General features: G+C 51.7%; 8 protein-coding genes across 8 annotated transcripts; 4 read left to right on the plus strand and 4 right to left on the minus strand.

Annotated features, from left to right (window-relative positions):
- The first annotated feature begins 114 nt into the window (after positions 1-114).
- Positions 115-1369, plus strand: ASPVEDRAFT_37623 (complex I 30 kDa subunit family protein). The gene is made up of 3 exons (XM_040811524.1): positions 115-341; positions 422-1071; positions 1129-1369. Exons 1-3 carry the CDS (start codon positions 173-175, stop codon positions 1180-1182), a joined length of 873 nt encoding a protein of 290 aa, XP_040663940.1. The 5' UTR covers positions 115-172; the 3' UTR covers positions 1183-1369.
- Positions 1370-1575: 206 nt separating this feature from the next.
- ASPVEDRAFT_79840 (BUD22 family protein) lies at positions 1576-3007 on the plus strand (the record flags this gene model as incomplete). The annotated part of the gene is made up of 2 exons (XM_040816772.1): positions 1576-1851; positions 1925-3007. The coding sequence occupies 2 exons, from the start codon at positions 1576-1578 to the stop codon at positions 3005-3007; spliced, it is 1359 nt and encodes a 452-aa protein (XP_040663941.1).
- Positions 3008-3242: 235 nt separating this feature from the next.
- Positions 3243-6040, minus strand: ASPVEDRAFT_124821 (Zn(II)2Cys6 transcription factor; the record flags this gene model as incomplete). Its single annotated transcript, XM_040806219.1, has 7 exons — positions 3243-4236; positions 4286-4456; positions 4510-5141; positions 5188-5273; positions 5363-5643; positions 5719-5853; positions 5952-6040. 7 exons carry the CDS (start codon positions 6038-6040, stop codon positions 3243-3245), a joined length of 2388 nt encoding a protein of 795 aa, XP_040663942.1.
- Positions 6041-6366: 326 nt separating this feature from the next.
- Positions 6367-7826, minus strand: ASPVEDRAFT_37626 (putative proline utilization protein PrnX). Its single transcript, XM_040811526.1, has one exon. The coding sequence runs from the start codon at positions 7719-7721 to the stop codon at positions 6654-6656; it is 1068 nt and encodes a 355-aa protein (XP_040663943.1). The 5' UTR covers positions 7722-7826; the 3' UTR covers positions 6367-6653.
- Positions 7827-7933: 107 nt separating this feature from the next.
- ASPVEDRAFT_185498 (proline dehydrogenase family protein) lies at positions 7934-10073 on the minus strand. The gene is made up of 2 exons (XM_040808952.1): positions 9006-10073; positions 7934-8948 (listed from the first exon to the last, which is right to left on the minus strand). Exons 1-2 carry the CDS (start codon positions 9596-9598, stop codon positions 8087-8089), a joined length of 1455 nt encoding a protein of 484 aa, XP_040663944.1. The 5' UTR covers positions 9599-10073; the 3' UTR covers positions 7934-8086.
- ASPVEDRAFT_448538 (uncharacterized protein) lies at positions 9990-11097 on the plus strand. Its single transcript, XM_040813154.1, has one exon. It carries the CDS (start codon positions 10381-10383, stop codon positions 11026-11028), a length of 648 nt encoding a protein of 215 aa, XP_040663945.1. The 5' UTR covers positions 9990-10380; the 3' UTR covers positions 11029-11097.
- Positions 11098-11427: 330 nt separating this feature from the next.
- On the plus strand, positions 11428-13326 carry prnC (delta-1-pyrroline-5-carboxylate dehydrogenase prnC; the record flags this gene model as incomplete). Its single annotated transcript, XM_040806169.1, has 4 exons — positions 11428-11559; positions 11613-11720; positions 11781-12142; positions 12201-13326. 4 exons carry the CDS (start codon positions 11428-11430, stop codon positions 13324-13326), a joined length of 1728 nt encoding a protein of 575 aa, XP_040663946.1.
- A 167-nt stretch (positions 13327-13493) lies between these two features.
- Positions 13494-14588, minus strand: ASPVEDRAFT_124562 (sugar phosphate isomerase/epimerase family protein; the record flags this gene model as incomplete). Its single annotated transcript, XM_040806191.1, has 1 exon — positions 13494-14588. One exon carries the CDS (start codon positions 14586-14588, stop codon positions 13494-13496), a length of 1095 nt encoding a protein of 364 aa, XP_040663947.1.
- Between the last annotated feature and the right edge of the window lie 167 nt (positions 14589-14755).

A 14755-nucleotide genomic window follows, 5' to 3' on the forward strand; every position in this document is an offset into this window, starting at 1 on the left:
GGTTTGCATGTGTTTGCGTGGTTTGCATAATACCTTAGTCAGTGTTCACGTGATATAGATCACGTGGCGTTCCGCAAAAGCTCCCTTCGGATGATGATGAACGTCTATCCTCCCGCGCTTCGATCAGCCCTCCAATTGCCTCGCCCCTTGTGCTGCAGTTGTTGCAATAACAATGGCCGCTTCTCGCTCTTTGATGCGGCTGGGCACTGGCCGCTCTTTGGGGTTGGCCGCCCGGTCATCCCGCAATTGCCGTGCCTTCTCGTCAACCCCTCTGCAGCAGGTAGCAAAGGCCACTACAGCTGGCACGGATACTCCAAACATGCGTCAGGCAGAGCGCCCTCGTATGTTAATGACCTAATTCAGCGTGGAATTTTAGTAGTTCTGCGTGAGTGACTTCAATTCACTGACTATTTTCGTGCAGCCTCGGGCCCTCTTCGCGCTCCCGTCGTAAACCAGGCCGACAAGTACCAGGACAAGGCCGAGAGCCTGCACAACTACGGCCAGTACGTCATGTCCTGCCTGCCCAAGCATATCCAGCAGTTCTCCGTTTGGAAGGACGAGCTTTGCGTCTACGTTCCTCCGTCCGGTATCATCCCGGTCATGAACTTTCTCAAATACCATACCTCGGCTGAATTCACGACAATCTCCGATATCACCGCCGTCGACTATCCAACCCGTGATCAGCGGTTTGAGGTCGTCTACAACCTTCTTAGCGTCCGTTACAACTCCCGCATCCGAGTCAAGACCTACGCCGATGAGGCCAGCCCCGTGCCCAGTGTCACCGGTCTGTTTGAAGGTGCTCTGTGGTACGAGCGTGAAGTCTACGACATGTTCGGCGTGTTCTTCTCAGGACACCCTGATCTGCGCCGTATCATGACCGATTACGGTTTCGATGGTCACCCGCTGCGCAAGGACTTCCCCTTGACTGGATACACCGAGCTCCGATACGACGAGGAGAAGAAGCGCATCGTCATTGAGCCTCTCGAACTTACCCAGGCATTCCGCAACTTCGAGGGAGGTTCTACGGCCTGGGAGCCTGTTGGGCCAGGCAACGACAAGACACCTGAATCGGTACGTACTCTAACTATAATAGGTTCCGGAAATCCTGTTACTAACCGTAGCCTCTAGTTCAAACTGGCCACTCCCAAGCCTGAGCCACCAAAGGAGGAAGAAAAGAAATAGAATCTTTATGTACCCGTATTTTCTCGTTTGCTTTCCCAGTTCTGTATGTACATACCGCCGTGTCTATGTTAGATGGTATTTTATGGTGTTCCTCATGGACAACATATCCACTGCATTTCTTAAATACCTGCATACAGACTATATAGTAGATGATTGTTTTTCTGTATTAATCCAGTAGAGCAGCCCGATATCATTCCTCTCCTGCTTGTGTCAAAATCCCGCCCATAAAAAGTATCAAAATCTCTTGGCGCGCCAAACCAGAAAAAAAAAAGCCTCCGCCAACTTTCTACCACCACCACAACCACCAGTACTCTCGACCCTCTCTCTTCTCTTCAGCCAGTAATAACAGACGGGGAGGAGAAGTACACAAGGTTATATACCTAAACTCCGAAAATGCCTAAACGCAAACTCTCCGACTTCACGGACGCCGCCCCGTCGCAAACCCAACACCAGAACCAGAACCTCAAGCTCCAAACAACCCGGCTAAAGCAAAAGTTCGATTTCGGCGTTACCGCACTCTCGCGCGCACTCAAGGCAGCGCGGGGGTTCGAACGGCAGAAACTTGGTCGACGGCAGAAAACAGCTAAGGCGCCGACGGAAAATGCGAAGCCCAATGCGAACCCGGAGGAGACGGCGAAGAGGATTGAGAGGGAGATTGCGATTTTGAAGGTACGCATTCTATTCTCTTTTTATTTCTTTTCATTTGGTAACCTGGGCTAACTTGTACCTTTTACTACGATAGACTCTAGACCCAACAGCCACAGCAGAAAAATACCTCTTCAAGCAACTCGCCAAAACGAAACGGATAGCCGAAGCGCCTATTTTCTACCGGTTTAAGCAGTCAAAGAAACTCGCCGTTGAGGGGCCAAAGAGTACAGAGGAAGCCAATGTTACCGCCAGACTATTCAAGTCGAATCCGGTGAAGAATGTGCTTCCGGGGATTATGGATGGTTTGAGGGGGTTATTTGGGTTGGAAGAGGCACAAGGGAAGAAGAAAGGGAAAGAGGGCGGTTCGACGAAGGGAGCAAAGGAGGATGGCGCTGTGTCGAAGAAGAGTGGGAATGTCGAGCGGGTAGCATTGGATGTTTCTGGGTCCGAGTCCGAGCCTGAATCTGGAGACGAAGGACGGGATGTGGACATGGAGGACGCAGGGAGTGATGAGGAGGACTTCTCGCGGTTCGACGCACGGCTGGCTTCGGACTCAGAGGATAATGATGATGACGATGGCACCTCTGAAGACGGCCAACTCCGCACAGAGTCAAGAGCACAGCTTGCCCGTTCCGATATGTCTATTTCTCTATCACCCTCACCCTCACAATCCCCACCACAGAAGAAGCCCAAGTCCCAAACAAAAGCTCCCGCAACAAGCACAACCTTCCTCCCCTCCTTGATGATGGGTGGGTACTGGTCCGGCTCTGAATCCGAACCAGAAGAAATCGAAGAGGCGCCGAAGCGGAAGAACCGAATGGGCCAGCAAGCGCGACGAGCACTCTGGGAGAAGAAATATGGCGCTTCAGCGAACCACGTCAAAAACCAGCAGAAGAGCGGCAAGAAGGGTAGAGACAGTGGCTGGGATCCCCGCAAGGGTGCTACTGGAGATGGTGACAGCGGGAGACGCAAATTCGGCACAGGGTCTAATGCTACGGCTGTGGTTGGTGAGAAGAAGTTCGGACAGAGTGGTAATGGTAAAGAGACTCGGGCCGGACCGAGTAAGAAGAAACCTGACGATAACAAACCATTGCATCCTTCTTGGGAGGCAGCTAGGAAGGCAAAGGAACAGAAGTCTACTGCTTCGTTCCAGGGGAAGAAGCTCGTTTTTGATTGATAGTGATATCCATTTGATAATAATGAAGTTTGATGTGACAAATAAATATTCCATTACTTGAAGTAAACGGGAGCGTATAAGGGACACTCTAGGTATCTTAGCTGGCATATATAAAAATCAGAAATCGTAAGCACCTCCATGCTAATACAGAAGAGTAACCTGCGGATTAGAAAGGTTTCATGGGATTTGACTAGTGCCAAGGGGTCCAGGAAATCTAAACTTTTTTTAACCTGAATCAAAATTGCATCCAATTATCCGGTTTTATTTCCCCAGGAAGTCCTTGCTGTGTCTCCGTCTCGAAGCACGGAATTGCTGTAAACTCACCAAGTTCCTGAGGCAGATTCGACACAAAATGATCGAGGCCAATATGCGGCATTTGGGAAAACGCATGAGGTGTTAAGAAATCAGAGGGGGAGGTGATATCAGGATGAGATACGGTTGGATCCTGGATCTCACTTTGACTGATGGAGCCTGTGGCGGGCGTCAGGCCAGGATGAACGCCGTTCCCATCAGGGGGGTACGGCTCTTGGAAGGTATGGGTATCTGGCGAAAGTGGACCGGTTTTCCAGAGCATTTCCCAGTTTTTAAAGCGGTCGTATGCGGACTCATGTGACCCGGACTGGCCGGCTCCTTGAGACGAACTATATTCTTCGAGACGGGATATTGCTCTCTCTAGAGCCTCAATGACGCTTACGGCAGATCGAGCAGATCCGACACCCATAGACATGATCTTGATGAGCCCCATGCCCTTCTGTAAGGCTTCGCGGAGTCTTTCTGTGCGTTTGGTTAAGCTCTGCGCGAGAATGACCAGTAGTGCAGCGCGACAGGAGCTAAATTCTGTGAAGGATGCACGAGCAAGGCCCGTTTCATCCCGAAGTAGGCGGCAGAGATCGATGATTTCTAGAGCTGCTTCGACACAGTCTGTGACCAGCGTTGACCGATTTTTGGAGACGCCGGAATTCATTTTTAGGGGAGAAATTTGGAACGCGGCTGAGGAAAATCCCTTCATGCTGCTGAATAGGAACGGCCGTCCCAAGAAGACTCGAGTGAGGCAGTAATCCAATTTCAAGTGTACATTCGATCGAAACAGAGGACCTGTTGGATTTAAATCCCGACAATTGATCTCCTCTGGTAAAGTGTTCCACCAGTCGACTAGGTGTTTGCGTAGATTGAGTAATCTTTCGAGGCAATCTTGTTGTTGGTTCTTGCGACATTTTCGGAGTGTACATCTTCAACTCGTTAGCTTGGAATTGGAAGGAAGATTAAAAAAATTCTTACATCTCGTTCGAGACCTCTCCAAGCTTCAGTGTCAAAGTAATCAGGGTTATCATATTGGTATGGTTGGAAGCTTGTCCACGTGGCATTAGTGCTGGAAAGTCGACAGGCAGTGCAGCGTCCACATCCGTATCTGATAGAGAGACCGGTCTCCCGTGGAGAATACTGACTCGCCTGAGAATAGGTCATTAACATGTATCCAAAACTCAGGGCAAAAGGGAACTCACTTTTCAATAGTGTAAGCCGTCCAAAACACCCTATTTCGGAGTTCAATCATATGAGGTGGAAGCCCTTCGCCACTATATTTTCTGTGCATGCCGTTTTGAATCGCCATCTTGAGAGCAAGGCCAAAGTAAGTGTAACAAAGGCCCGAAGTATCAAGGGGCAATAGGTATGTACCAATCAACAAGCAAGCCTGGACACTGCGAATCGACGCCGAGGCAATAATATCAGGAAGAAGTTTAGAGGCGAATTGATAAAATGTCAAGCCAACCTCATCCTCAGAGAAACCGTGGTCATCGGTATCAGTAGAGCCGGACGATACGCGGTTCACTGGAGTCGCTGATTCCATGTGCGCGAATTGTGTTCCAATCGCAAGAACCATCAAGATAGAGCAAACTGCACCGGCGTCATTGCACGAGAGACTTCCAGGATTGACATAGCATAAGTTGAGTTTATCTTTGAGCCAGTCCTCTTCAACGTAGAAGTTATTGGTCTGGGCGTATTTGAAGAACATCTGCACCAAGAAGTCGGCCACAAACCGGGGCGGTAGGCATGTAACAGACGCAGATACAACTGCCCCAGACTGCAATTGCGTTGCTCGCCACCGCTCTTCAAAGGGTTCACTTTCGGTAGACACCTGGACGGGTCAGCATAATCTGCGGTAAGGGTGGCGACGGCCATACCTCTGGGGTTTCAGCCTTCATCCACTCGTCGATCTTCTTTCTAATTTTCATAGAAAAGTTCAGGTAAGAGAATTCGCCGGAGTACTCTGTCGAAGAAATTAGAAAGTCGTTCACAGCAAAACACTGGCAATGTCTCCCGGTGAAAGGTCATCTCAGCCACAACCAATCGACATACGCGTTGTATTATCCGGCAAAGCCTTGATGGTAAAATCTTCATCATCGATCGCCAATTCATCAAGCTCCTCATTTTCCAACACGACCGACGGACCGACGGACGGGCCTCCCTCCGAGTCAGAGCCACGATGTTTAGTCTTCAACTCCTCCGCAGTTTTGCGAAGAGACTGGATATCGAAAGAAATATTCGGCAAATAATGCTGTAATATCCGTTCCATGCATCGGATTCGCTCGGCCTCAAGCATGTCATGGCGGCTGCGTGCGGCGGTTCGTTCCAGCAATCTATAGTTAATTAAATCACCTCGGTAAGCTTCCGTCCAAAGCCTATATTCCTCATTGATGATTTGGTCGACTTACGAGACGGATGACGAGCGCGGGAGCTTCTCCGCTTGATCGGGGTGCGTGAAGAGACACTGGCGGCGATATCGAAGGCACCGACGGCAGGGAACGCCCCCTTCACATTTCTCTTTTACGCGGCGACAGCCATCACAGCTAACGCAACAAATAAGTTAGTCGAAAGAACAAATGTGTGGTAAACGCGAGACCAGAAGACCGGGGATGAGGTCGCATGCCGGCGGGAGGCGACTTACGCTCGTACCGCCCTTTTGCGGTTTTCCTCCGAAACGCGGGGTCGTTTTTGCTGGCCCGTACCAGCTGGTGTAGATGGGGCCTCGTCCATGATAGTAGAGGATCAAGGGGGGTGCGTGCTTTGGATCATCGTAGGGTAAATCGAGCAGGGGTGGGTTGTGGGAGCGTGCGAAATAGTGTGGAGAGGGAAGAATGATGGTGGAATTGAGAGCGAGAATAACCAGGGATTTCTTATCCGACTCCGCTCGCTGATAAGCGGTTCCCCTCAGCCCAACTATGACCGCTTCCTTGCCGGCTTCCAGAAGGATCATCGTCTTATAGTCTCCAACCTAGCGCGTATTAAATACTTGACTTACTGAAAGTAGTTGGTTTTATGTTTAAGCTTTCTCTACATTCGTGTTGTTGTAGACTGTTTTTATCGCTCGCCAATTTCAAAATCCAGCTCTGCACATACACGGATGCGCGCTACTATAGTAGACCACTCTTCTTCTCGGCTTGTTTTCTTCTACTTTATGGGTATTGTTTCAGTACAATTTTTCTATAATGATATTTAGGCCGACTGAAGTCGTTTTTTGTTTTCCAGACTCGGCTTGCTTCTAAGGTTGGCAGTCTAATATATATATGCGTTTCGGCGTTGGCTTCCTTTTTCTGGTCGGGACACCTTCCGAATAATGAATAACAACGCACGATGAATATAATACTGCCTAGAACCCATCAACCTCCATCCCAATCCCCCTTTCCCTCCCAACATCCAGCAACTTCTTCCCAGTAACCAAATCCATAATCCCCATTCCCACAACCTTAATCACCACATTGCACCCCTCAGGCACCTCAATGGGCTTCAGCTCCGTGACATTCCCACCCAGCTCCTGACCTTGATACATTTCTCCAAGTTCAATAAGCTGCTCCCCCTTCATGCCCGCAAGAATAAGCTCCCCAGACTCCTCAAGACAAGCCTCCCTCGAATCAACATAAACCTTCCCCCCGCCCGAAAGCAGCGTCTGCGAATCAATCTCCTGCATATGCGGCCTATACGAGCCGATAAGCGAGATAAATCTCTGCTTAGAAGACTGCTGTAAATAGGAATAAGGGAAGTTCGGCTCCGTCGACGGCGTGCAGCTGAATATCACGTCGCTGAGACTTAATTCAGACCGCAGACGCTCATCGTAGTTCTCCATCCCCTCCTTCGATAGCGTACTCATCGCAACTTCAGGATACATGCGCCTCAGCTCAGCGATAACATCACGCTCTAATTCCTCAAGGCGTTTACGGCCGCGGTTAATGAATGTGATTCTGCGGATCTGGCTTGGTAGTAAGAGGAGTGCCAGCCGCGCATGCCATTCCGCCTGGCGTCCGGAGCCGAGAATAACAATGTTCTCCCGCTTTAGAGAAGAGGCTCGAACAAATAGGGACATGATCGTGAGCGCTGTCCGGAAAGCGGTGATCTCGGCGGCGCTAAGAAGACCGAGGAGCTCGCCTTTGGGGGAGAAGATGTTGATGACGCCTAGGACGCCGTGGGATTTGGAGACTGTAACGATCTTGGCGCCTGTGCTGGCAGTATTGGAGACGGGCATGAAGAGGGATAGATCGCCTGTTTTGGAGGTGATTGCTGTGCGCAGGGGTTGGTGGACGAGGCGCTCATTTTCTGGGGTGGATGACTGCGCTGAGACCGTGACGAGGGCTTCGTCTAGGGTCTGCAGGAAGGACAGACATTGGGAATGTGTGAGTTGGCGGAGGATTTGGGCGACTGCGGGTTCTGGGAGGAGATGCATGGTGGGTTTGTACACGGTTGCTTGTATAGTCGGCTCTGGTTGTTATGCAAGTAGAGGCTGGGGTTGCAATGATATGACCTGGAGATGATGGTGGGGGAGTTGGAGATCACAGCGATGTCGGAGTTAGGATAACGGCTACAATCGGTCCAGGCCAAAGCACAGCATATCAACGAAATAAGTACGACAGACTGAAGCCAAGATAGTAGGATTATGCGAAGGTAAAAAAATGTTCATGTCATTATCATAAGTTGCAATGCTGACGCTATCTAATGCATTCCGTAAATCTAGAGAATCACCACCGACGCCGCTCAAGCCCTGAACTATACCAGGACAAAATCAAACAAAGTAAACCGATTTCTCTTAACTTAGTTGCTGGAACGAAAGGCGAGACGAGCCCTTCGCTTGAGTTCGCTGAACATCGCCTCCTGGGATTCCTTTGTGCGTCCAACAGCCTCAGTATTCTCCACAGCCCGGCGGAGCAAGAAACCCATGCACTCCTTGACGGAGCCCCAGGTAAGAAGCTTATACACGTTGGGGGATTCAGTGGGCTGGGCCTTGGCGGTTTCGACCTCGGCGCTCTGGAAACCCTGTAGCAGCTCGCAGCTGATCTCGTCGGCCATTCCCTGCAGTTGAGCGTAGCTGAGATCCACATTGGAGTTCTGGCCCTGGCTGGCCTGCTGGAGACGAAGAGCGTGTGCCTTGCGGACAGAATCCCGGTTGTGCGTGGCGATGATGACATTGACAGGTGGGAGCTCAGTGGCGTGTTCAGCAGAAGCGGACTTCAGCATGTTATTGTAGCGACGGGTAAGAAGAGCCTCAACGACGCCATCATAGCATTCATCGGTTTCTTCTTTCTTAGCCCAGATCAGGTGTCGGGGTTCGGTCTTCAAGTAAGCGCCACGGACGAGCTTGACACCCAACGTGTAGCCTTCCTGGCGAGACATTTCGAGATGTCTGGCGAGCGTGGCGGGGGTGGAGCACAGATATGCCTGGTAAGTGTTGTAGAAGACAGCACGGCCAGGAGTGCGCGAGTTGCAGTACTTCTGGTATCTCATAGTCCACTCTTCAATTCCTGGCTGCACGGCCTGCTCCTCTGCGTCCACGAGCAACCGCACATTGCGTGAGATGGCGAGGTCGCAAATTTGCTTGATGGATTCATCCATGAAAGCCGAGGGAGCGGCCTGCTTCTGGAGGTACTCGAGTGCTTGAACGCCCATTCCAGTGAACCTTTTTTTTTATGGTTAGCTAAGGTCTTTATTCGAGAATAGAGGGGCAGAAACTCACTTCAGGGCCACAAAGTCGCCTTCCTGAGCCATGTCTACGGTCTGGAGTGTGCCGTCCATCCACATCTGGATCTCCTGTCGGCTGGCCTTCTCATCGCGGGGGTCGGCGTTAGACTCGCCCACTAGGACTTCACGGGCGTAACCGAGGAGTACTCCGCGGTATCCCAAGTGCTTGATTGCGTTGATAGAGCGCTGGACTTCAAGCTTGTTTTCGCCGGCGTTGAACTGCTTGTATAGAGTGTGCTTGACGAGCAAGTTCAAGAAGGGGTTCTTCGCAACATCTAGGAGAGCCGTCTTAGGATGCGCGAGAGCCGAAAGGGTATAGATGCATGGCTTCAAAAGCACAGAGGATGAGGAGACGGAGAGAATCAGTAGTGAACGGAGGACGGAAGAAAGTGGCAGCTTCGCGAGTGGCGAGGCCGGTGCCTTCTTGGGAGACTGGGGATCCTGATGCCAGAGGCCGTTGGTGGTCTCAGCTGCGATAGATGACTTCGCATTGCTTGTGCGACTAACGAATCTTGCAGTCTGATAAGAAGACGGCGGAGGGAAGCTGCACAGTGCCCGCACCGAAGGGCGAGAGGTGGCGGCCTTCATCTTGGTTGTGGCTGCAAGGAGGGGTAGGTGTTTTTGTGAAAAGAATAAGTGTAGATATGGGAGGTAACTCTGGAAGATGAATATAACTAAGAATATTTGAAGTCTATTGAAGGTGGTGAAGAGTAATATGTGTTATGGCGACAGGTGGGAAGTAGATACGGTTCAGGTGACATTAGCCGGTACAAGCCGCCCTGTGAACCGGCAAGCTGTTACACAATCAAGATCCCGTCCGCGTGCCCTTCCAACCCTGCAAGGAGCCGGTGAGCGCCTGTGCCAGATCTACGGATTTGCTAAGCTGGAGAATCTTTCACGCGATGGGGAAGATGGGTCGTGCTCTCCCGGAATGGCCATGATTGTCGAGTTTCTATGAGTAAAAGATTTTTTTTTTTTCCTCCCTGGGGACCCATCCAGAGGGAAAGCAATCAAAACAGGGCTTTCTGCATAGCATGGACCGGCAGTTGTGATCTTGGATTCGATGCAGGCTGGTTTGATGTGAGCATTGCAGGCAGCGCCGGCGCACGGCCCGGTGCCCTCAGACTCCACCGGATGGAGTTTGCTGACCGGGCCGGTTGCTGGAGTGGGAGGCGACCTGCACCCCGTCTTATCTAAGTTATCCCCTGTCTCTGGTTTGCTGATAGCCTTGCTCGGTGGGGATCAGATTTCTTCCTTCAAAGTTCCATGTCGACTTTTTGTCGGTGAATCTCCGACCGGCAGTCCACACAAGCACGCTATCTGGCTGATCTCCCATCCTGATCCAATCAGTTTCGCAGAACACTGATCAAATGCCAAGCTTTTGTTTAGTGGCAGATTGTTGTAGGGATCATTTATCTCCATTGCGATCAGTTTTGCGGAGAGGATTCCAGAGTCAATATATACCGAATCATGGGAAGCGTTGTACAGAAGCACGAATGCCCCCTCAGTATTTGTTGTTATTTGCCACCGTGCAAGGACAGCTGCGAGTAAGTGCCTACGTCGAATTTGACGCAGTACTGTCCCCAGCGTCAGCCTTATCATATTACGACTCTGTCATATTATCACATCATCGCTGGCGATTTCGCCGAAGCTCGTCCGATCGCTGGCCCGAAGCGAGAACTCTCTTTGAGTCTCGGGCTCCCTATGCACCCAGGTGGGCATACAGTCCTGCCTGTTTACCCAAATTGGACACTGCGAAGCCCGGGCCCATATCGCCGCTGAAATGCTTAAAACACCGGAAGCCAATAGGATTAGCATGTCGCACAACAATCCCATCAGTAAATATAACCTTATCTCATGGTGTAATGATAATTAGACCGTTTACTCAATCTGGAGTCTGCCCGCTTTACATGGGATGCACTTGTATCTCGTCTCACCCGTACAGGAACGCGAAACAAACCAAAGATGACCTTTTGAAGAATCCGATATCGACAGGCATGACAGCAGCCAAGGATTAATTGTATCGGATGCCCATCCGGATTACTGTATACAAAACAATAAAGAATGTGGCGGTGGCCCGAGTGTCACTGGAGATCCGGCCCGGTCAGTCCCACCGGGAGCACCCCGGTATGCACTGCAGATTCCCGACTGAGACTCACCGGCAAAGACGACTCACGAGTTGTATTACAGTTGCGGGGCAAAGTTTCCCATGGAAAAGACGGCTGAATATTCTGACCGTCTCCAAATATGCGATTGGTGCAAAAACAGGCCCTGCGACACCGGTGGTAACCGGCAGCTTTAAAATCACGGGAGCTTCCCCGCATGCGTGCATACCGTCGTGTTTGCTCTCCTCACCTCACCTTTTCAACCTCTTCTCTTTCAACCTCACAGTCATTCCACGAAAAGAGAGATACATAATGCAATCGTCGCTGCTTCTCCGGGCGAGGGGTCTCCCTGCCGCCAGAACTACTGTCGCCTCCGCCTTGTCCCGTACGAAGACGGCCTCGTACGCCACCTTCAAGGTTCCTCGCATCGACAACGAACCAAACGTGAGAACATCCGTGGCTGCTTTAAATCGACTTTACTAATTACATGATGACAGAAACACTACGCTCCTGGTTCTCCTGACCGGAAAGCTCTCCAGGATGCTTTGGCTCGCTCGCAACAAAATGCTCCTCTAAACGTTCCTCTAGTTATCGCCGGAAAGGAGGTAAGAAACGATGTCGCCACAGCTGTCATGTTGAAAGGGAGCAAGAACTAATGACACTAGGTCAATGCTTCTGAATCATTCACACAATCGAACCCCGCCTCTCACGGTCCGGTGGCAACTTACTCCAACGCAAGCGCCAAGGACGTTGAGGCGGCCATCGCGTCTGCTCTCGAAGCTCGCAAGTCATGGGCCTCCACTCCGTTCGCTGATCGCGCCAGCGTTTTCCTCAAGGCGGCCGACTTGATCTCCACAAAGTACCGCTACGATGTGATGGCCCTCACTATGCACGGCCAGGGCAAGAATGCCTGGCAGGCAGAGATCGACTCCGCAGCGGAGCTGATTGACTTCTTCCGCTTTGGTGTCAAGTATGCTGAAGATCTGTATGCGCAGCAGCCCGTGCACAATGCGCCTGGTGTCTGGAAGTAAGTTTATCATGACGTAATACTTGATAAAAACGAACGTGAATGCTAACAGGAACAGCCGCGTTGAATACCGCCCTCTAGAGGGCTTCGTTTACGCTATCAGCCCGTTCAACTTTACCGCCATTGGTGGTAATTTGGCTGGTGCTCCTGCGCTGATGGGTAACGTTGTCCTCTGGAAGCCTTCCCCATCTGCCATTGCGTCCAACTGGCTCGTCCACCAGATCCTGCTCGAGGCAGGTCTGCCCAAGAACGTTATCCAGTTTGTTCCTGGTGAGGCCGAAGAGGTGACCAAGACTGTTCTTGACCACCCCGACTTCGCGGCTCTCCACTTCACCGGTAGCACCAACGTTTTCCGCAGCCTGTATGGCCAGATCTCCAATGGGGTTGCCTCTGGCAAGTACCGCAGCTACCCGCGCATTGTTGGAGAAACCGGCGGCAAGAACTTCCACCTTATTCACAAGTCGGCCGACGTGCGCAACGCTGCTGTCCAGACTGTTCGTGGCGCATTCGAATTCCAGGGCCAGAAGTGCAGTGCCACCTCGCGCGCATACGTGGCTGCCTCTATCGCCGATGAGTTCGTGGAGCAGGTCGCTACTGAGACCAAGAACTTGAAGGTCGGCCCTCCTTCTGAGTTCTCTAACTTCTGCGGCCCCGTTATCCACGAGGCATCTTTCAACAAGCTTAGCAAGGTCATCGACGAAGCCAAGAACGACCCCGAGCTTGAGCTGGTTGCTGGAGGCACCTATGACTCTTCCAAGGGCTGGTACATCCAGCCCACCGTCTACCGCACGTCCAACGCCGACCACCCCCTTCTCACTCGCGAGCTCTTCGGCCCCGTCATCGTCATCCACACCTACAACGATGCCACCGAGGCTGACTTCGCTCGTATCGCCGAGAAGATCGACCAGACCGGTGAATATGGCCTGACTGGCTCCGTGTTCTCTCAGGACCGCGAGGCCCTTGACGTGGCGAATGAAGCCCTCCGCAACGCCGCTGGTAACTTCTACATCAACTGCAAGAGCACCGGTGCTGTTGTTGGCCAGCAGCCTTTCGGTGGTGCGCGTGCCAGTGGTACGAACGACAAGGCCGGTAGCGGCAACCTGCTCTCCCGCTTTGTTAGCTTGCGCTCGATCAAGGAGGAGTTCGTCCCGACGTACAAGGTTACCTACCCCAGCAACGAGTAGGTTGCTACAGGCGTCTTTTAGCAGGTCGTTTACTATTCCCCCTTTGTTACGTATGTCATGTTTGGCTTCAAATTGCATATAATCTGGCGTTTGTATTTTCCTACTACTTGACGAAAAAGTCATGATCGCATTAGGTATCTTATATCAATATACTATCTATACATCATTTAAACCTCTGTCTCACACTTCTCAATAAACTTCCCCATACTAACCCTTGCCCTCCCCGCAAACTCCCCCAGCTCATACTCTTTCCCACTTCCATCCTCGCCACCATCAAAAATCTCCATAGAAAACCACCCCCTAAACCCCGTCTTCAGCACCGCGGTCCCCACAGTCTCAATAGGCAAATACCCCCCATCATACGGCATAGGTCTATAATCATGACTCCACCGCCCTCTCGGCGCCGTCCCATCAACAACGCCCGCATCCAACGGCTTCGTCGTCTTCGTCGAAGACTCAGACCCCGGAGCAACAGGCATATACGCATCAGACACTTGCAGCAAATAGATCTTCTCCCTTGGCACCGTCCTCGCCAACTCCGCCATACTCTCCTCAAACCGGGCACTCAATTCCTTCTCCCCCACAGACCCCGGACTCACACCCCCAACCCGTCCAGAACCCGTCGTCGGATCCCCCCACTCCCCACCCCCAGACTGGAACGTATCCAGACAAAGCCCAACATTCTCCCTATCCACCTCACGAACAATCTCCCAAACATCCCTCCAGCCCGGTGCATGCGAAGACCAGCACCAGTTCTCGTACGCAAGACGCATACCCTTCTCATCTAACAACCCCGCCAGCTCCCTCAGATCCTCTATAATATCCCCCCGCAGCGACGCGGAACCCGATAACCTGTCCACCGGCGTATCAGTCGATCCCACCTGCAACATATCCGTGCCCGCAGCCTCCATAATCCCAATCCAGCCCTTTGCGCGTGAGAATGCGTCCTCCCTCTCGGACGACCCGCGCGGCCAGCCCTCGAAATTAGAGAAGGGCTGGAGCATCATTATGGATAGGTTGTGGGCTTTGCATAGCGTTGCGAGCTCTGACGCGGCGGCTCTGAGCTCGGGGTAGGATGTGGGTGAGATGGATTTGGTTTTGTTGTTGGGGAGGCTTGAGGTGTAGGAGAGGAGGTCTGGGAAGGCGAGTTCGATTCCTGTGAAGCCGGCGCTGCTGATGGCGGATAGTTTGGAGGGGAGGGGCGTGTCTGTGCTGCCGAGGGAGCAGGTTGCGTAGGAGAGTGGGATGGTTGGGTTTGGCATTTTGGATAGTGGTTTTTTTGTTGGATCGCTGGTTTATTATTATGTTATTTGTACTATAAAGTGGGATATTCGGTGTACACGGTGTATGCAAGGAAGTAGTGTTTATAGATCGGACGCAGCGGTATGATGTAACGATGACCTTGAGCAACAGGTCTTGTCGAAGCTTG

The sequence above is a fragment of the Aspergillus versicolor genome, assembly GCF_001890125.1.
Source record: "Aspergillus versicolor CBS 583.65 unplaced genomic scaffold ASPVEscaffold_2, whole genome shotgun sequence".
NCBI lineage: Eukaryota > Fungi > Ascomycota > Eurotiomycetes > Eurotiales > Aspergillaceae > Aspergillus > Aspergillus versicolor.

Excerpts from the sequence above, each read along its gene's own strand:
- ASPVEDRAFT_37623 (XM_040811524.1), top strand. The coding sequence starts at position 173 with ATGGCCGCTTCTCGCTCTTTGATGCGGCTGGGCACTGGCCGCTCTTTG. Across the intron at positions 342-421 it reads GCGTCAGGCAGAGCGCCCTC|CCTCGGGCCCTCTTCGCGCT; the intron begins GTATGTTAATGA and ends ATTTTCGTGCAG. Across the intron at positions 1,072-1,128 it reads ACGACAAGACACCTGAATCG|TTCAAACTGGCCACTCCCAA; the intron begins GTACGTACTCTA and ends CGTAGCCTCTAG.
- ASPVEDRAFT_37626 (XM_040811526.1), bottom strand. The coding sequence starts at position 7,721 with ATGCATCTCCTCCCAGAACCCGCAGTCGCCCAAATCCTCCGCCAACTC.
- ASPVEDRAFT_185498 (XM_040808952.1), bottom strand. The coding sequence starts at position 9,598 with ATGAAGGCCGCCACCTCTCGCCCTTCGGTGCGGGCACTGTGCAGCTTC. Across the intron at positions 8,949-9,005 it reads GGCGACTTTGTGGCCCTGAA|GTTCACTGGAATGGGCGTTC; the intron begins GTGAGTTTCTGC and ends ATAAAAAAAAAG.
- ASPVEDRAFT_448538 (XM_040813154.1), top strand. The coding sequence starts at position 10,381 with ATGCCAAGCTTTTGTTTAGTGGCAGATTGTTGTAGGGATCATTTATCT.